Below are 21624 nucleotides of genomic sequence, written 5' to 3'. Positions count from 1 at the left end.
AAAGGCCACTGCTTTCCTAACATTTCTTTACATATTCTAAAATTATAACGTGTACGTGTACTCTCAACATCAAGTGTAGGCTCTTGCCATTCACAAGACAGACCTTCCCATATTCTCACAAATCCCCATACTGTGAACTACCATCATAACGTGATTTTCCCCACACAATGCAATCAAGTTTAATTTATACTTTTAAAGCAATCCAAGGCCATACTACTTACCAAAAAAAAAAAAAAAAAAAAAGACTAACACATCAGTGATAGCCAAGTAATGTTCAAATTCTTGAAAAAAGTTAAGTTCCCCAAGAAAATATTTACATTTTCATGGGTACTTACTGAAGGTTTTGGTCCTCTTTTCTTTTTCTCTGCCTTCTCCTTTTCTTCTAGTTCCATATTTTCTCTTTCAATCAAGGTAATTAAAGTGTTACACCTCCTCTGGAGCTCCTGAGTTACAAACATAAATTTACATGGTAAACCTGTATTCTCCATCTGTAAGTTTTCATGATTACAATTTCAAAACCAAAGGTATGTTTTAACAGTGTAATATCACTTATATACCCCCAATAGATAAAATTTTAAAAAGCAAAAGGAACTGATAATTTTCATACACAATCCATGCTAGGAGGATAAAAAAAGATATCTGTAAATTTTTCACTTCATTATTTAAGGCCATACTGTTGTGTATTTTTCATAAATCCTTCCTTCACTTAGGAACTGAAGCAGTGAAAATGAACATCTCTTAATATATGCAATTCTGCTACTTAGTGTCTATGCCTGAAAACTTTCATCTACATCCAAAACTTAAAATTAACAGAGCACATATCTGAGGGTCAAAATCAACTAAAACTTAGTAAGAGGTATATATAATCTTTCCCTTAAACGCATTACCACTAGAATTGTGGTAGTCAATGTACCACCTACCGTCTTTCCCAGTTTTGGAAAAATAGTCATAGAAATCTACGATGAGCTTTACCTCATCTCTCCCTAGCAATCTACACAGACTCCAGAAAGGATTTTAAATTACAGTGTAGAAATAGTAAATACCCCTTAAGAAAACAGGAGTCCATTTGTATCATTGCTGGCTACTGAGTAAAATTGTTTTTTTCCTTTCCTTGTCATAAGTGACATTCTACACAAATGGTCACAATAAAATCATTTAAAAATATTATTGTATAGGACACAACCATATACGGTTTGGAAATATTTGCAACAGTATATATAGAGAGAAGGTAGTACACTGCATCAAAATTCTTTATTTCCTTTAACAGGTACACTGAGATACACATGCCAGAATGTGTTACAGATGTACTATGGTATGAATCTTCTTGGCTCTTAGAGAAGGATTATGCCTCAACTGTTTATCACAAGGGGCCATACGCATATTATCATTTTGTATGTGTGCCTTAACATGAAACACATTAGGAAATAACACGCAGTTTTAGACCATGGTATTGTACCAGTAAATCAATGTGACACTGCATCTTGTTTCACTCACCACAAAATCACTTATTAATTATATAAATTGTTCCTATTTTAAAAGACATAATATAGAGCTTATAGCAACTGAATGTGTCTCCTCTAACCATATATTTATAATGCATTTATAGTGCAACGTTTCCCAAACTAGGGTTTCATAAAACAGTAGCCTCCGTTGATGTATACTGAAAAAAAAACCCTTCAGTGGTCACATTTAAAGACTAAACACTATCCCCCATCTTGAAGAGTAACAATGTATTTTAAATATACTGAGGTAAATCCTACTATAAAGTTGTTTAAACTTTGCTATCCTAGTACATCTCAAAATTAAGACTACAGAATTTTTTTGGCATTATCATCATCCTGAAGAACACAAGATGAAGCTAAAAACTCAAAGGTGGTAAAATACAGTAAGTTAGATAGAGAAAAAGACATATCATATGATATATGCGAAATCTAAAAAATCATGATACAAATGGACTTATTTACAAAACAGAAACAGACTCAAAGGCTTAGAGAATGAACTTATGGTTACCGGGGGAAGCGGGTATGTTAGGGAGTATATGAGGGAAGTATATTAGGGAGCTTGGGATTGACATGTACACACTGCTATATATAAAATGGATAACCTACAAGGACCTACTGTATAGCACAGGGAACTCTGCTCAGTATTATGTAACAACCTAAATGGGAAAAGAATTTGAAAAAGAACAGATACAAGTATATGTATAACTGAATCACTTTGCTATACACCTGAAACTAACACAACATTGTTAATCAACTATACAATATCAAATAAAAAGTTAAAAAAAATACATAAGAGAAGAGCAATTCATCAAAGCTAAACTTTTCTGAACTCTAATTTTAGGTCATTACAAATGGAACTTGCTGATCAGAAACAGGTTGATATTGGGAATAAAAACAAAACCTAGGATTAAATCAGTATAGTGTTTTACTACATTAAGCTCTTTTTAAATAACTCAAACTCAGCATTCTGATGGGCAGATGCGTGAGTACAAGTCCTTTCTTTATAGAAAGTGTTCATTTATAAAACCAAAAGTCAAATTTTAAATTGTGATCATCACATTCAGAAGTTAAAATTGATGGTGACATTTCCTCCTATTTAGAACCTGATTTAAATTCACATAAAATAATTAGTCCTATCATATATAGTGATGTTAAAAGATATGCTACTAAACAATGGAAAAAATAAACTTTGTAAGGTACTTATGACATTAGGTTTTTAACTGTGGATGTGAACTGTTTCTTAAGGAACTGATTTAAACTGTGATACAAACAATATTGTAACAAAAATTTACTTCAAAGATACAGCTGAACCACAGTTTTCTCTTAACAGAATTTAAAAAGTTACCTTAAAGAATATTAAATAACCTACTTCCTTTGAACTGTCAGAGGAAGTTTAATTCTACTACACTACAGAAAAAGGCCCCCAGTACTCACCATTGCAGTTCTGGACTTTAGAAACCAGTCAAATCTGAACTGAGGAGAGTTGCGAATACACTGTCGCAATTCATCATAAACATTTTCTTTGTCAAATCCAAGCTTGTGAAGCATACAGATCAGAAAACGATCCTCTTCTTCAGTGTAGTTTTTTCCTTTGTTAGTACCATAAGATATTCTCAGCTGATGAAAAGGTGCTTTGTACCGTCCAATCTATGAAAATCAGATTTTATATTATATAAAATACAAATCCTATATAATCTATGTTTCAAACTCGGCTTTAGTAAAGTTAGCTATAAATGTTGTATTTCACATCAACTTTCTATCCAAAGTCAGTTACATTGTAATCTTTGTTCTGAAACAACTTCAGTCTTTACTTTTCGAAAAAGAAATAGACTCAGACTTTCTGGGACACCACACAGCAAAGAGCCAATCATAGTGACTCTGACCCAGATATATCCACTGAAATACTGAGGTATATTCTGTTCAGAACACCTATAATGTTTGAATGCTGTCCTTTGAAAAAAAATTTTTTATTTTATATCATCATTTCTTTTCCTTTTCAAAAGTTACTTTAAACTCTCATATTACTGATAGGAGTTATTTTACTACATTTATTAATATTCAAAGTACCTTCGTGTCAAGTGCTTTTTTGATACTAATTCTTCTTTGAATTCTTGCCTCTCCCCTTTCAATCTGAGCCATAATCTTCTCTATGTCCTGCAGCTCATTGCATCTTTCCCAGAACACAGCTGTAGGAGTAAGAGTTGGGCAGATGGGATAGGTGGGGGAAGGGCAGAAAGATAAATAACTTCTTGTTGTAAGTGCTCTATTTTACTTGCTGAGTATTAAGAAATGTTTCCATTTCCCCCACAGCTAACACTAGTAAGTCACATAATTATTTCTCAGTTTCCTTAACTATGAAGAAACCAGGAAGATAAGCTGGATGATTACAGGAAGTATCCCCCAATTCTTCGTTGTGTCTACTCTGAAGCTCTGGGCGGGCCACCAGAGCTACACCCACCCGACAATCCGACTGGCTCCAGGAGACACAGAAACACGTAACATTTGAAAGCTTATGAAAGGCAATGAAATAAAAATGAAGGCACAATTATTCAGTGACCTATTCTTGTTTCCTTGGCTACAGCTAGTGAATGGGGGTAAAAAAAAAAAAATTAACGACGCCATTTTAAAGAAGGGGAGATTTTCCAATTCAATTTTTAAAAAACACAAAACAAAACAAGGCACTAAGTTGTGGTGAAATTAAGCTTATCAAAACAGTATTCAGAGTAAGAAAATCTGAACTTTCCAACAGCTCTCCAGAAGCCTGAGAACATTCTTATACCTATTAAAATAATAGGAGAATTACCTGAGTATTCAATGACTTCTTCTGGAGTTTTTCCTTCTACTTCTCTTGCTATATTTTCAATATCATCACGACCCCACTTCTCATTGGCTTTGATAAACTGGTTAAAATCTCTCTTATTCCAATTGGTAAATCCCTTCAAAGCGATGGAAACAAAACATATAATCACAGCACACTGAACTTGGGAGAAAACCTATTAAACTTTACCAATGCTGCTGAGTATTACAGAAAATTTTCAGTTGCTCCAAGTTTTCTTTTTAAGTTAAGTGCTTTTAAAGTGGTAGATTTTCATGTACATAGATGAGCACTTTTAGCAATACATCATATATTGCTTAGATAGCCAAGCAATTGAAGCTGAGTGGGAGAATAAAGAACGCTGCACAAAAAGGTGACATTTTCGCTGAGCTTTCAAAGAGTAGAAGTTTGCCAGGAGGAATGAACACAGAATAGACTAAAGGGCAAAGATATAAACCAAGTGGGAAAACAGAAGGAAAATAAAGCTTTAAAGATAGGTTAAGGCCAGATTCTGAAAGGCCTTGATTGAAACTTAAAGGATGTTAAAAAAGTACAGAGCAGAGATTTGTCATTGAGAATAATAACTTAGTAGCAACGTAGAAGATTCACAGGAAAGGGAAGATGGGAGTGCTGGAAGAACGGTGATCAAAAGGATACCCATTCTACCAAGGCTGGTGCAAATCCATAATCTTCTCTACCACCTCAATGACTAATGACAATCAAAATGTAGCAAACACCATATGGCCCATGCTTTATGATCTCCAATTATTCCATTTTTGAAAGCAAAAAAATGTACTTCCTTTATATATTCTAACACAGCCTACGACAGCACCTTACAAAATAATGGTTACTAAATTCTGTGTTGATTGAAGGCTATACCTGTGTTAGAAGTTTCTCTTTTTCCTCTAACTCTTCATCATTAAGGGGTTCAGCTTCATCAATTTTAAGCTGTTCTTCTTTTTGTGCCTGTGCTGCATTTGGTAGGTCAGGATTTCGAGGCACCTAAAAATATTTATTTTTTTTTTCTATTTCATCAGTCAATATATTTTAGGAAGTATGCAATGAACTAAACTCTTAACCAAGTACATGACATTTCACAAATTATAATCCAGCCATGAAAGAAAACATATTGATATTCTGCATTTATTAAGTTAAAAACAAACCAGATTAGGGACTTCCCTGGTGGTCCAGTGGGTAGGACTCCACGCTCCCAACGCAGGGGGCCCGGGTTCGATCCCTGGTCAGGGAACTAGATCCCACATGCATGCCGCAACTAAGAAGTACACATGCTGCAACTAAAGATCCCACAAGCCACAATGAGGATCCCGCATGCTGCAACTAAGACCCGGCACAACCAAATAAATAAATAAATAAATATTTAAGAAACAAAACAAAAAACCAGGTTAGTTATGAACAAAGTGTTACTTCTGCTACCTTGTACCCAATCGTTTTTCTGTAATATAGAATTTCTTTTTCCAATAATTCAAATAGACGTGGAGGAAAGAACTGGAAATCCTGAACATTAGGTTGTTTTGGAGGTCGAGGAGCCTAAAAAAAAAAAAGTATTCTTCATAAGAAAGCAACTATTTTGCTTTAAATCTATCTATAACCTTTTTTCATTCTATAAAATCATGACAGCCAATTCTCCAAGCAACTGAATGCATCTTCCACTAAAACTGAACAAACATTAATCAAATTTTAAATGCTTATATTCAAAATTAATCTTTAGAAAACTTAACAAAAGCTGAAGGAGGTATACTGTAAGAAACCATAAAATCTAATTCTCAATCTGATTTTATCGCAAGAGTATAAGAAGAAAAATGATTTACAGTTCCAATATTCTTAGACATTTGTGCTCTGTCAACTCACTTTGGGTGCTTTAGGTTCACTGACACGAAGAGCTTCCCTGAAATAGGCATCAACAGCATAGTTGGCTTTTCTTTCTCGTTTAGGTGGTTCAATCCACTCTGTGAATGCAATCTAGCACATGGGAAACAATTCAAATCACCAACTTTATTATATAGTCGCAAATCCTACATAAATGCAACTCCGACTATGTACATCACTAAGACTGTTATTTATAAATGCAAAGATATTCATAAAATTCTAGACTATAGGCTCTATGAGGCTAGGGACTATGCAATTAACACATAGGACGGTGTCTAGTGAAGAGCATAGGCATTCAGTAAGTATTTCCTGACCAAATGAATACTAGGTGAAAAACAATGCTACAGAAGGTTTAGAACCCCAATTAGGAGAGAAATGTAGATATATATTTAGCCTAGACAAAATTCAGAGGATGTACATGCCTAAACATTAAAAGAGAAAGCATTAGGTAGAATTTTTTTTTTCTTCTACCCTGTAGGTATTTTCTAATTTCACTATATAACAACAAGTATTACTTATGAAATTAGAAGTTATTCCCTTTAATTACCAGCCAATTCTGCTGTTAAAAAAAAAAATAGCCTAATAAGGTTGTGACGATCTTTTTTGGCAACAGTTTTAATTTTCAAATATCCCCAATTACTATAATCACCCCACACAACATAGTGCACTGTAACAGTATACATAAACTTTTTAAACATTTTACTTTACCAACTGAAAATGTGGCATTAAATTTAACACAAAAATGAAAATAATTTAGTTGTGAGTAAACAGCAATGACTGCTGTTTGAGACAAGGCATTACACCTAACACTTAAATTCCAAGTTTCAGTTTCAAGTAAAATATTAAGTCTTCAAGTAACCAAAATCTCTTTCTAAATTACCTTTTGTTTTTCTCTATAATCTTCTCCTTCAAAGTTATAAACACTCGACTCTGTATCCATTGTAAAGTTTCTAAGTGAGCTTTCACCCATCTTGGAGAGCTTTTCATTCATCTCTGCAGTCTAGGAAACAAAAGAAACATCCTATTAGATTGAGAATTTAAAAAGCATGAGAACTATAGTCAAAATAAATTAGGCTTTATACTACATAAAAACTTCTTTCTGTGGGAAGTCAGATTACCGATAACTCACATAACTATTTCCTCAAACAGTTCTGGTTTAAAATATTTTACACATTAAACATATCATTTAATCTGCATCTCACCTTCTTTGCACCTCTTTCCAAAATACCATCAATATCCTCATCAGTAATCTCGCTTTCCTTTGAAGCAAATACATGTGTTGCCCCGTGCCTTATCATTTGAAGCATTTCATCTTTCCCAATTTTGTTCAGATTCTGATCCACAAGTCTTCCTGAAAAAAAGGTTTTGTTGTGTAATGTTAATCAAACAAACTTTAGTTTACTGGATATTTGGAATTTTAAATGTTAGATGTAATACCACATAATTCTGCCTCAAACGTCAATCATTTCTGCTTATTCTCATCTGATAATTTTCATTTTTACATAAAATACCAAATTCTAATCTGTAAACTCTGAAATATTTCTGAAGTTTACATATTACATAATGAAGCCTACCGAATGCCACTTCAATAAAATATATTCTTGTACAGTGAGAATGACAGTAATTTGGGATATCTGAAAATCAAAATTATTACCATAACTTTTTTTAAGTATCAAAAGGTGAGAGCATTATAAACACAAGAAGTTTCTGATAAGCAGAAACTGATTAGTATTACTACTAATGCTCCCAAATCAGCTTGTTCTACTTACAAAAGTGAAGTACAAAAGCCTTCTACTGCCAAACTTCAAGAGCCATTCACATATACTTCTTCTACTTTAATTTTTCTATTTCAACCAACTTGTAATGAGTAGGTAAAGATACAAGTTGTTTTCTGGGACCTTACATACTTGTATCATGGTTTTGGATCCCTAATAGAATGCACCATCAAATATTTGTGACTTTCAAAGTTAGAATATATCCACAGAACATGTTTCTTGAAAGCTATCTCACTGCTATCAAAATGCTCTTAAGCTTACAGAAATTACTTCCCTGTGGACTGGGAGGGAACTTTTCAGACATAAAGTACTTCTGTATATTCTCATATTTTTAGTTATACCCCTTAGCCCACAAAACAGTTAACACAGAGGCATGCACCCAAGGCTTGTTTGACTAATATGTCTATAAATGGGATTAACAAAGCTACTAGCACAAAATTTTGCTCCAGAAGTTGCCCTAGTAATATAAAAAAATACCCCCAAAACACTAAGTCAAAAGACTCAAGCAGCTTTTCTAAGCTGACTGTAAAAGAATTTGTATTTTTTTAATCTTCAAAAAAAAGAAAAGGGTTTCAGAGATGAAAATAATTGAGAACAAGAATCACAAGGCAGATGTATTTCTAAAAGCATGGGTGAATGTGAGGGGGGAAAAAAACTAGCCATTACATCACTCATGAGAAACCTCTGTTTGGCAGGCCCCAGAAGTCCCCAGAGACTTTCCTAATGAAACACTGCACTGTAATAGTTTACGTAGCTCTTGGTGCCCTGGATGAGTCACCTCCTAGCTGTGTAAACAGTAAATAAGTGACTTGCTTCTACCTCTGATGCCAACCTCCAGCTGGCATGAAGACTAAAGAAGATAATATTCAGTATTTAAATATTTAGCACATGGCTTGGTACAAAGTAAGCTCACTATGTTAAGCAATTATTAACAAAAACAACTAATAATAAAGCAATCGTGTATTGTCTTTATGTATACAGACACGTGGCTAACTCTATGGTTGGCATTATGGGATAACAAAGAAATGTAACATTCCCTTCCTTACAAGGAAATTAGAGACTGGTTGACAAAACCAAGACACACGAATGGAATAATCAGTGGATAATACAACAGTATACCTCTTAGCTTTAGAGACAGATAAAATGCATTTGGTCATGACTCAATTTGGGAAGGAAGGAAACCAACGTGGGCTCAAGGTTACTGAGGGTTTGTTTTGGTTTTTACATTTTACACATCCCATCACTAACTCTTATTTTAAGCTTCATGAAAATATAAATGTCTTCCTTGAAAGCTGATCTGGCATGAGAACTTGAAGTTCCCCTCAATTAATCCAAAATAAAATCCCACTTTCACCATCTAGTCCTATTTACATAAATGTTTATTCTGTGTCTCGCTCTCACTAAATTATCAAGTCCTTGAAAGTAAGAACACTGGATGGTTTCAGTCACCACTGTATTCTCAAGCACTAAGAACAGTGCCTGACATCTGCGGGTGCTCAAGAAATCCTTGTGGACTAGAAAAAAGAATTCTGAGTTTTATCGTTATCTCTTCAGTTTCCCCAGAGTAGTCAATTGAGTGTTAGTACATGTAAATCACTCATCACACCTCTATTTAATATGTACCACACTGAATGCTGGGTATTTTTATATACATTATCCCCTTTAGTCCTTAAAAATCTCTGTATCCCTATTTAACGGATAAAGAAGAGGCTTAGATACTGTAAAAGAATTGCTAACCAGCCGACTCAATATTCAAATTTCAACCTTCCTGAGCCCAAACCCATCCTCTTAACAAAACTGAAGCTTACTTTACTCTGGAATATAAATATTGTTGCCTGGTAGCTTGATTTAATATATGTTTAACAACAAGAATATCCTAAAAAAAAAATCCAGGAAAAATGTGTTATAAATTCAACCTGGTAAATTTTTTAAGTCCTAAGGCTCACCTTGTTGGATAACTATTGAATCCAGTCTGAGTTTCATCTCAGCACGTTCCACTATTCTTTCTTCTACAGTGTTATCCGTTATGAAGCGGAACACTCTGACGGTCTTGGTTTGTCCAATTCTATGGGCTCGATCCTAGAAAAATAACCAGGTTACTTTGAATCCAGTTGAAAATCCACATAAATAACATTTGAGTGTATATACTGAGGAACAAAATGAAAATATTCTCAAGTACAAAATGGTTTTAAAAATACGAAACAAAACAACTATAACGGATTCATATTCCATTAACATTTCTTAAATTCTCAGTTTCAATCAAATTAACTGGTTATCTCACAAGAAAATCTTTTAGGAGGTATAGAACACATCAGAGTTGCTGAATCTGTGAGAAACTACTGTATTAATTTTTCTAGGTTATACAGAAATAAAATATACATCATGTCTCCAGACAAGACACACAACTATAATCTTTAAGTCTGATGATAAAAGTTTTTAAAAAATCTTTTTCTCTTAGGTTTAAATTCAAATGCCTTTCTATGTAAATCAAATCTAAATTTTCATTGCAATTAGGGAAAAAAGTGACATGAATAAACGAACTCCACAAACAATATAAAAATCCTAGTCTTTAAATAGCGCCCAATTAACTACATGTAAATAATCAAATTAATTTGAATTCTATTTTCTGTTTAACTTCTGGTAAGTTCACAAAACACATCTTACAAAGTTCCCCTACTTCTAATTGATCCATTTTCCCAGACACCCTTACAAAGAGTCACAGGATGAAAGTGGCCAACACCAAAGATGTAAATACCGCAGGTCAAATTATTAGCAATATCAAACTTTAGAACTTGTAAGTTTTCGTATTAATCTATAGACCATAAATTTTCTCAACATGAGAATGATCCTCTCTAGAGACTGTCATACAGAGTGAAGTAAGTCAGAAAGAGAAAAACAAATACCGTACATTAACGCATGTATGTGGAACCTAGAAAAATGGTACAGATGAACCGGTTCGCAGGGTAGAGGTTGAGACACAGATGTAGAGAACAAACGTATGGACACCAAGAGGGGAAAACCGCGGTGGGGTGGGGGTGGTGGTGTGATGAATTGGGCGATTGGGATTGACATGTATACACTGATGTGTATAAAATTGATGACTAATAAGAACCTGCAGTATAAAAAAAACAAACAAACAAAACTAACACTAAACTTTTTTGGGGTTATTTGTATGGAAATATGTTAATATAAATGTTTCAGACATTACATGAAATTTCTAAAAATCTTATATGTTCTGGTATAATGTTATAAGTCACAATTCTAGTTATTATTTTAAAATGTATATCTCAGAAATAACTAAAAAAAAAAAAAGAATGATCCTCTTGGGACTTCCCTGGTGGCACAGTGGTTAAGAATCCACCTGCCAATGTAGGGGACACAGGTTCGAGCCCTGGTCCAGGAAGATCCCACATGCCGCGGAGCAACTAAGCCCGTGTGCCACAACTACTGAGCCCACACACCTCAACTACTGAAGCCCACGCACCTAGAGCCTTATCTCCTCAACAAAGACAAGCCACCACAATGAGAAGCCAGTGCACAACGAAGAGTAGCCCCCACTCGCCACAACTAGAGAAAGCCCGCGCACAGCAACAAAGACCCAACGCAGCCAAAAATAAATAATAAAATAAAATTAATTAAAAAAAAAAAAAAAGAATGATCCTCTTGATCTGGCCAAGATACTCCCACACATGGGCCTAAAATTTTAAACATCTAATGTGGCAGGCAGGTTAGTAGCTCCCCAAACCCACTAACCCCTTCCTCCTGGGACACAACTATACTATCATTTACCAACTCCCTTGCAGTAAGTTACGCTATGTGATTGAGTGCTGGCTAATGAATGTGGGGTCACTTTCAGTTCTGCCCCATAAAAAATTTCCTGGGCAATTCTCAGCTTTCTCTCCTCCCTTTCTACCAACAGGATGCAGATATAATAGGACTCTAAGGTCCTAAGATATGGCAAAGATGTAAGATGGAAATATCCTGATGTAGATGGAAGATCACCTGCAAAATACCCTCACTGTACTATTAGGTCAGAGAAAATAAAATTCTACGGGATTAAGTCGCTGACATTTGTAGACTGTTTATCAGTTTACTTTAAAACGTCTGTTAGGCACAGAATATATTTGTTATCTCTTACCATAGCCTGAAGATCTACTTGGGGATTCCAATCTGAGTCATACAAAATTACTACATCAGCGGTAGCAAGATTGATGCCAAGACCACCAGCACGTGTGCTTAACATGAAAACAAACTTTGTGCTGTTTGGTTCATTGTATGCATTGATGGACTCCTACAGACATAAAATAAATGTCAGAAAATTATTTTATCTGATAATTTTTTGATCTCCCCTCCCCAGAGTTTACTCACTTGTCTCTCATCATGGGGTGTCTGCCCATCCAATCTACAGTACTCATAATTTCTCCACATGCAATAATCTTCCAAAATATCCAATACCCTCGTCATCTGACTGAAGATTAGTACTCGTGAACCTGTCGGCAAACATTAACAGCCCATTATCAGAAGCTTCAAAAGTAAAAAAAAAAAAAAAAAAAAAAGAAAAAAAAATTATTTAAATTTAAGGCTAACCAAAACCAAGACTAACCAATTACTCCTTAATTCCAGGTTACATAGTTAGTTACAAGAAAAAAACTGTACATTATTTATTATCCAAGTTAGTCACTCCCCACATTTTTCCCATCAATGCACAAATAGAAAAGGGTAGTATTTACACAACACACTAAAGAAAAGTGTTTCTGTAAACAGAAAAGGGTATTTACCTCTGGCCTGGGAGGTCTTGCCATCCCAAAGGCTGACAGAATCACTATCTTTTTAGCCCACATACTTAAAAATAACCCTCCACCACAACTCCTCCCTGTGCACAGCCCCACACATCTCCCAACACACACCCAACACCCTGGTCTCATTCTAGTTCTCAAGACCCAATCCAGATGGAAGGACCATAAATGTGCACCTCACATCTAGACCATCATCCTTCACTTATGCCGTGACTCAAATTATCCAACTGCATTTCTTCAGCCAGCTGCACAATGCCTTCAGTAGGACGTACGAAGACAAAGGGATCATTTAAAAAAATAATGATTATGAAACTATCTTCCCTTAGAAGCTGAGGCTGATAATCTGCTCTTGTCCACCCTCCCACACCCTAAATGCATAAGGATGTTCAGTAGTCTCCTAGCAAGTTCTTGCCACTCTTCCCCACGTATTCAATTTCTTCAATTTACTAAGCTTTTAAGGACAACGTTTTATTTATTTATTTATTTTTAAATTTTTACTTATTTATTTTGCAACGGGATCCGGTTTACTCTGCCTTGGAAGGGTGGTCCTGAGAGTGGCAGGTGCCACCCTGTCCTGGGAGGCGGGAGGGCCCGAGGGCCGGTTAAGGCCAGTGGCGGGAGAAGCAGGAGATACTGCCCCTAGAATGCAGTGAGGCCAGGCTGAGGCCCAAGGAAAGCATTTTAGAAAATACATTTTAAAAATAGGTATAAAAAGAAAAAAGTAAACCAATTCACTGGCAACTCCTATAATGTTTTCAACAGTCAATATCCTAGAGGAACTTCATCTACTGGTACAATTTTCATTCTTATCAAAATATACAGAGAAACACAAATGGAGAAATTTAAAATCTGACTGTACACTTCATATTACAGAATGAATAATTTATCTATGAAATGCCTTGACGTCTGGGATTTGGTTCAAAACGTTCTCGGAGATGGAAAGTAGGTACGATGTAGATGAAAATAAGTTTTGCCATGAATTTATAATTGTTGAAGCTGGCTTCCTACTAAATTCTCTCTACATTCCTGTAATTTAAATACATCCGTACACATACTCATTTTCATATTAAAAGCCAATATGTTACAAATAAAACTGCTTTGGGTCCGTGCACATGTCATTTAATTAAATTAAAAATCCACACAAAGAGCTAAGAAAAAATACCATGAACACAACACCACTCTCTACCAAAGGCTCTGGGAACTGCATATGGTTGAGAAGAGCATTCTTGGCATCTTATAACAAAAAGTTGACATTTCTAGGAAAGCATATATAAAATAAGAAAGAACTCTCCCCCAAATCCAGGGAGTGTGGCTACCCTAACTACTGATCACTTTCTAAAAGATTTAAGGCTTAAAATGGGAGGGCGGGGGGGAAGCTCAGATAATGGACAGAAGTTTTTAAATGTCCCACACTTCAACTTTAGAAAGTGCCAGAGTAATCATTTCATAGGGTAGGATGGCTCCTTCATTTTAACATCAGAATCTTAAGACAGTTTCCATTACTTCTCCATTTGATACCAGTAACATAAGTACCTTGTTCTTTTAATTTAGGGAGCAGTTTGTCTAACACCACCATTTTGCCACTGTTGGTAACTAGATGCATGTCCGTTGTGTAAGGTGGACCAGGTTCAGCTCCATCAAAGAGATATGGGTGATTACAGCATTTCCTCAACTGCATCAGAATGTTCAGTAGCCTCATTTTGTCCATCTTCCCTGCAGAGTTTAGTATATCTATATCCTTCATTAATATCCGAGTATACCTAGTGAGAAGAAAAACATTTTAAGAGGGCTCAAATGTTCCTGGGACGAGTCTCTGCCACTTTACATCCTCAATCCCATCTCAACCCAAAATACCTGTAAGAAACAACCCATCAATTTCTAAGGTGTAGTTAGGAGTCTATCACCTATAACCTCTTTTTAATTCTGTTTCTCTTTATTGCCCCCAGTGTTCTAATGTGTACCATTAATGCTTTGGGCCTTGAGGCCCGAAAGAGTAAATTCGTCTCCTTAGGATGAACTGAAATGAAGCAGTATGATACAACATTTTTAAGTAATAAAGCAAAAGCTAAAAGACCAGTTTTAAACATAATTTTAATTCGTAGTCTTTTCCAACAGAAGAGTGCCACTATTCCATTATAATTCAACGCACCTAGTGTAGCATTTGGGTAAGAACATTAAGAGCTAAGGAGGGAGAAAGAATCATGAGAGCATAAAGCATGATGATGATAATAAAATGAATACAATGCGATTTAAATATAAGTAAAAGTGGACAGGCTGTGGGGAGAGAAGGGGGCAGTTAAGCTAAGGCTGGATTATGAAAAGCCTTGACTGTATACACTAAGAAGTTAGACATTATCCTAAAGGAAAGAGCAATCTGTCCAAATACCAAAGATTCAGGACCTTGAACCCACTGAGCAAAATAACTTAAACAACCAAAGCAATCTATGCTTAACAACTCCAATTATGGGGCACAAAATACTCAAGGCACCCACAATTCTGACTGATATAAAGTTCCCCAATATGATTATAACTAAAAAAGATTTGTCTTCCCTCAGCATTGACTCATATCTTAATTCTGTATTTTAGAACTATATAAGACAAGCCTAACACCTTATAAAAACCTTTCAAAATTTTTGAAGACATTTAGGATGGCCTATCTTCTACACTGGTCATCTCTTTCCCAGATAACATCCCCATTTCTTTGCCTTACATCCTTTCTGTCCTTTTACCAACAACTGCAGACCCTTGCAAATACTTATCAATATTAAGTATGGAACTGAATATACTTGAGATGTGGTATAACCAGGAAAGAACACAGTGGCTATTTACTCCCCTCCTCTGAACACTACATTTAAGTCAGCAGCTTCCAGTCTTTTAGATTTCAGATACCCATAAAACTTTTTAAAAAAGACAAAAAGAGGGGGAAATGCAAATTAAAACCCCAGTGAGGACTGGTTCAAGCTGGCGGAGTAGAAGGACGTGCTCTCACTCCCTCTTGCAAGAGCACTGGAATCACAACTAACTGCTGAACAATCATCGGCAGGAAGACACTAGAACTCATCAAAAGATACCCCACATCCAAAGACAAAGGAGAAGCCAAAATGAGACGGTAGGAGGGGTGCAATCACGATAAAATCAAATCCCATAACTGCTGAGTGGGTGACGCACAAACTGGAGAACACTTAAACCACAGAAGTCCACCCACTGGAGTGAAGGCTCTGAGTCCCACGTCAGGCTTCCCAACCTGGGGGTCCGGCAACGGGAGGAGGAATTGCTAGAGAATCAGACTTTGAAGGCTAGTGGGATTTGATTGCAGGACTTCAACAGGACCGGGGGAAACAGAGACTCCACTCTTGGAGGGCACACACAAAGTAGTGTGCGCATCGGGACCCAGGGGAAGGAGCAGTGACCCCATAGGAGACTGAACCAGACCTACCTGCTAGTGTTGGAGGGTCTCCTGCAGACGCGGGGTGTGGCTGTGTCTCACGTGAGGACAAGGACACTGGCAGCAGAAATCCTGGGAAGCACTACTTGGCGTGAGCCCTCCCAGCATCCGCCATTAGCCCCACCAAAGAGCCCGGACAGGCTCCAGTGTGGGCTCGCCTCAGACCAAACAACCAACAGGGAGGGAACCTAGCCACACCCATCAGCAGTCAAGCGGATTAAAGTTTTACTGAGCTCTGCCCACCAGAGCAAGAGCCACCTCTACCCACCACCAGTCCCTCCCATCAGGAAACTTGCTCAAGCCTCTTAGATAGCCTCATCCACCAGAGGGCAGACAGCAGAAGCAAGAACTACAATCCTGCAGCCTGTGGAACAAAAACCACATTCACAGAAAGACAGACAAGATGAAAAGGCAGAGGGCTATGTACCAGATGAAGCAACAAGATAAAACCCCATAAAAACCACCAAACGAAGTGGAGATAGGCAACCTTCCAGAAAAAGAATTCAGAATAATGAGAGTGAAGATGATCCAGGACCTCGGAAAAAGAATGGAGGCAAAGATCAAGAAGATGCAAGAAATGTTTAACAAAGACCTAGGAGAATTAAAGAACAAACAAACAGAGATGAACAATACAATAACTGAAATGAAAAATACACTAGAAGGAATCAATAGTAGAATAACTGAAGCAGAAGAACGGTAAGTGACCTGGAAGACAGAATGGTGGAATTCACTGCTACAGAACACAAGAAAAAAGAATGAAAAGAAATGAAGACAGCCTAAGAGACCTCTGGGACAACATTACATAACTAACATTCACATTATTGGGGTCCCAGAAGGAGAAGAGAGAGAGAAAAGACCCGAGAAAATATTTGAAGAGATTATAGTCAAAAATTTCCCTAACATGGGAAAGGAAATAGCCACCCAAGTCCAGGAAGCGCAGAGTCCCATACAGCATAAACCCAAGGAGAAACATGCCGAGACACATAGTAACCAAATTCGCAAAAATTAAAGACAAACAAAAATTATTGAAAACAGCAAGGGAAAAACGACAAATAACATACAAGGGAACTCCCATGAGGTTAACAGCTGATTTCTAGTAGAAACTCTACAAACCAGAATGGAGTGGCATGACATATTTAAAGTGATGAAAGGGAAGAACGTACAACCAAGAGTATTCTACCTAGCAAGGATCTCATTCAGATTCGATGGAGAAATCAAAAGCTTTACAGACAAGCAAAAGCTAAGAGAATTCAGCACCACCAAACCAGCTCTACAACAAATGCTAAAGGAACTTCTCTAAGTGGGAAACACAAAGAAAAGAAAGGGACCTACAAAATCAAACCCAAAACAATTAAGAAAATGGTAATAGGAACATACATATGGATAATTACCTTAAACGTGAACGGATTAAATGCTCCAACCAAAAGACACAGGCTTGCTGAATGGATACAAAAACAAGACCCATGGGCTTCCCTGGTGGCGCATTGGTTGAGAGTCTGCCTGCCAATGCAGGGGACACGGGTTCGAGCCCTGGTCTGGGAAGATCCCACATGCCGCGGAGCAACTAGGCCTGTGAGCCACAACTACTGAGCCTGCGCGTCTGGAGCCCGTGCTCCACAACAAGAGAGGCCGCGACAGTGAGAGGCCGGCGCACTGCGATGAAGAATGGCCCCCGCTCACGGCAACTAGAGAAAGCCCTCGTACAGAAGCGAGAGACTCAACACAGCCAAAAATAAATAAATAAATAAATAAGTCTTTAAAAAAAAAAAAAACAAGACCCATATATATGCTGTCTACAAGAGACCCACTTCAGACCTAGGGACACATACAGACTGAAAGTGAGGGGATGGAAAAAGATATTCCATGCAAATGGAAATCAAAAAAAAGCTGGAGTAGCCACACTCATTTCAGATAAAATAGACCTTAAAATAAAGAATGTTACAAGACAGAAGGAAGGACACTACATAATGATCAAGGGATCAATCCAAGAAGAAGATATAACAATTATAAATATAAATGTTCCTAACATAGGAGCACCTCAATACATAAGGCAACTGCTAACAGCTATAAAAGAGGAAATTGACAGTAACACAATAGTGGGGGGACTTTTAACACCTCACTTACACCAATGGACAGATCATCCAAACAGAAAATTACTAAGGAAACACAAGATTTAAATGACACAATAGACCAGATAGATTTAATTGACATTTACAGGACATTCCATCCAAAAACAGCAGATTACACTTTCTTCTCAAGTGTGCATGGAACATTCTCCAGGATCGATCACATCTTGGGTCACAAATCAAGCCTCAATAAATTTAGGAAAATTGAAATCATATCACGCATCTTTTCTGACCGCAACGCTATGAGATTAGAAATCAATTACAGGGAAAAAGACATAAAAAACACAAACACATGGAGGCTAAACAATACGTTACTAAATAACCAAGAGATCACTGAAGAAATCAAAGAGGAAATCAAAAAATACCTAGAGACAAATGACAATGAAAACACGACGATCCAAAACCTATGGGATGCAGCAAAAGCAGTTCTAAGAGGGAAGTTTATAGCAATACAAGCCTACCTCAAGAAACAAGAAAAATCTCAAATAAACAATCTAACCTTACACCTAAAGGAACTAGAGAAAGAAGAACAAAACCCAAAATTAGCAGAAGGAAAGAAATCATAAAGATCAGAGCAGAAATAAATGAAATAGAAACAAAGAAAATAATAGCAAAGATCAATAAAACTAAAACCTGGTTCTTTGAGAAGATAAACAAAACTGATAAACCATTAGCCAGACTCATCAAGATGCAGAGGACTCAAATCAATAAAATTAGAAATGGAAAAGGAGAAGTTACAACAGACACTGCAGAAATACAAAGCATCCTAAGAGACTACTTACTACAAGCAACTCTATGCCAATAAAATGGACAACCTGGAAGAAATGGACAAATTCTTAGAAAGGTATAACCTTCCAAGACTGAACCAAGAAGAAATAGAAAATATGAACAGACCAATCTACAAGTAATGAAATTGAAACTGTGATTAAAAATCTTCCAACAAACAGAAGTCCAGGACCAGATGGTTTCACAGGTAAATTCTATCAAACATTTAGACAAGAGCTAACCCCATCCTTCTCAAACTCTTCCAAAAAATTGCAAAGGAAGGAACACTCCCAAACTCATTCTATGAGGCCACCATCACCCTGATACCAAAACCAGACAAAGATACTACAAAAAAAGAAAATAACAGACCAATATCACTGATGAATATAGATGCTAAAATCCTCAACAGAATACTAGCAAACAGAATCCAACAACACATTAAAAGGATCATACACCATGATCAAGTGGGATTTATCCCAGGGAGGCAAGGATTCTTTAAATACACACAAATCAATCAATGTGATGCACCATATTAATAAATTGAAGAATAAAAACCATATGATCATCTCAATAAATGCAGAAAAAGCTTTTGACAAAATTCAACACACATTTATGATTAAAAACTCTCCAGAAAGTGGGCATAGAGGGAACCAACCTCAACATAATAAAGGCCATATATGACAAACCCACAGCAAACAACATTCTCAATGGTGAAAAACTGAAAGCATTTCCTCTAAGATCAGGAACAAGACAAGGATGTCCACTCTCACGACTATTATTCAACATAGTTTTGGAAGTCCTACCCATGGCAATCAGAGGAAAAAAAAGAAATAAAAGGAATACAAATTAGAAAAGAAGTACTAAAACTGTCACTGTTTGCAGACGACATGATAATATACATAGGGAATCCTAAAGATGCTACCAGAAAACTACTAGAGCTAATCAATGAATCTGGTAAAGTTGCTGGATACAAAATTAATGCACAGAAATCTGTTGCATTCCTATACATTAATGATGAAAAACCTGAAAGAGATATTAAGGAAATGAAACACTTCCATTTACCACTGCAACAAAAATTATAAAATACCTAGGAATAAACCTACGTAGGGAGACAAAAGACCTGTATGCAGAAAACTATAAGATACTGACGAAAGAAATTAAAGATGATACAAACAGATGGAGAGATATACCATGTTCTTGGATTGGAAGAATCAACACTGTGAAAATGACTATACTACCCAAACAATCTACCAATTCAATGCAATCCCTATCAAATTACCAATGGCATTTTTTACAGAACTAGAACAAAAAACTCTTAAAATTTGTATGGAGACACAAAAGACCCCGAATAGCCAAAGCAGTCTTGAGGAAAAAAGCGGAGCTGGAGGAATCAGACTCCCTGACTTCAGACTATAATACAAAGCTACAGTAATCAAGACAATATGGTACTGGCAGAAAAACAAGAGATAAAGATCAATGGAACAGGATAGAAAGCCCAGAGATAAACCCACGCACCTACGGTCAATTAATCTATGACAAAGGAGGCAAGGATATACAATGGAGAAAAGACAGTCTCTTCAATAAGTGGTGCTGGGAACACTGGACAGCTACAGGTAAAATAATGAAATTAGAATACTCCCTAACACCATACACAAAAATAAACTCAAAATGGATTAGAGACCTAAATGTAAGACTGGACACTATAAAACTCTCAGAGGAAAACATAGGAAGAACACTCTTTCACATAAAGCACAGCAAGATCTTTTTTGATCCACCTCCTAGAGTAATGGAAATAAAAACAAAAATAAACAAATGGCACCTAATGAAACTTAAAAGCTTTTACAAAGCAAAGGAAACTACAAACGAGACAAAAAGACAACCCTCAGAATGGGAGTAAATATTTGCAAACGAATCAACGGACAAAGGATTAATCTCCAAAATATGTAAACAGCTCATGCAGCTCAATATCAAAAAAAACAAAAAAAAAAATCCAAAAATGGGCAGAAGACCTAAATAGACATATCTCCAAAGAAGACATACAGATGGCCAAGAAGCACATGAAAAGTTGCTCAACATCACTAATTATTAGAGAAATGCAAATCAAAACTACAATTAGGTATCACCTCACTCCAGTTAGAATGGGCATCATCAGAAAATCTACAAACAACAAGTGCTGTAGAGGGTGTGGAGAAAAGGGAACCCTCTTGCACTGTTGGTGGGAATGTAAATTGATACAGCCACTATGGAGAACAGTATGGAGGTTCCTTAAAAAACTCAAAATAGAATTACCATATGATCCAGCAATCCCACTACTGGGCATGTACCCAAAGAAAACCATAATTCAAAAAGACACGTGCCCCCCAATGTTCACTGCAGCACTATTTACAATAGGCAGGTCCTGGAAGCAACCTAAATGCCCATCGACAGATGAATGGATAGAGAAGATGTGGTACATATATACAATGGAATATTACTCAGCCATATAAAGGAATGAAATTGGATCATTTGTAGAC

The 21624-nt window shown here is 36.4% G+C and overlaps 1 protein-coding gene across 1 annotated transcript in view; it reads right to left on the bottom strand.

Annotated features, from left to right (window-relative positions):
* Window positions 1-21624, bottom strand: part of SMARCA5 (SWI/SNF related, matrix associated, actin dependent regulator of chromatin, subfamily a, member 5) — a 45613-nt gene that overhangs the window by 1727 nt on the left and 22262 nt on the right. The window contains exons 11-23 of the mRNA XM_059922546.1: window positions 14309-14535; window positions 12348-12469; window positions 12118-12270; window positions 9926-10058; window positions 7407-7555; window positions 7085-7204; window positions 6187-6297; window positions 5752-5865; window positions 5197-5319; window positions 4306-4438; window positions 3570-3688; window positions 2937-3149; window positions 336-443 (exon numbers count right to left, since the gene is read on the bottom strand). Of these exons, the coding sequence (XP_059778529.1) occupies window positions 336-443; window positions 2937-3149; window positions 3570-3688; window positions 4306-4438; window positions 5197-5319; window positions 5752-5865; window positions 6187-6297; window positions 7085-7204; window positions 7407-7555; window positions 9926-10058; window positions 12118-12270; window positions 12348-12469; window positions 14309-14535 (1825 nt within the window). The remainder of the gene's footprint in view (window positions 1-335; window positions 444-2936; window positions 3150-3569; window positions 3689-4305; window positions 4439-5196; window positions 5320-5751; window positions 5866-6186; window positions 6298-7084; window positions 7205-7406; window positions 7556-9925; window positions 10059-12117; window positions 12271-12347; window positions 12470-14308; window positions 14536-21624) is intronic.

Source organism: Balaenoptera ricei, chromosome 5, assembly GCF_028023285.1.
Source record: "Balaenoptera ricei isolate mBalRic1 chromosome 5, mBalRic1.hap2, whole genome shotgun sequence".
NCBI lineage: Eukaryota > Metazoa > Chordata > Mammalia > Artiodactyla > Balaenopteridae > Balaenoptera > Balaenoptera ricei.
Note: the sequence above shows the minus strand (reverse complement) of the source record. Positions and strands in the feature narration are given on the sequence as shown.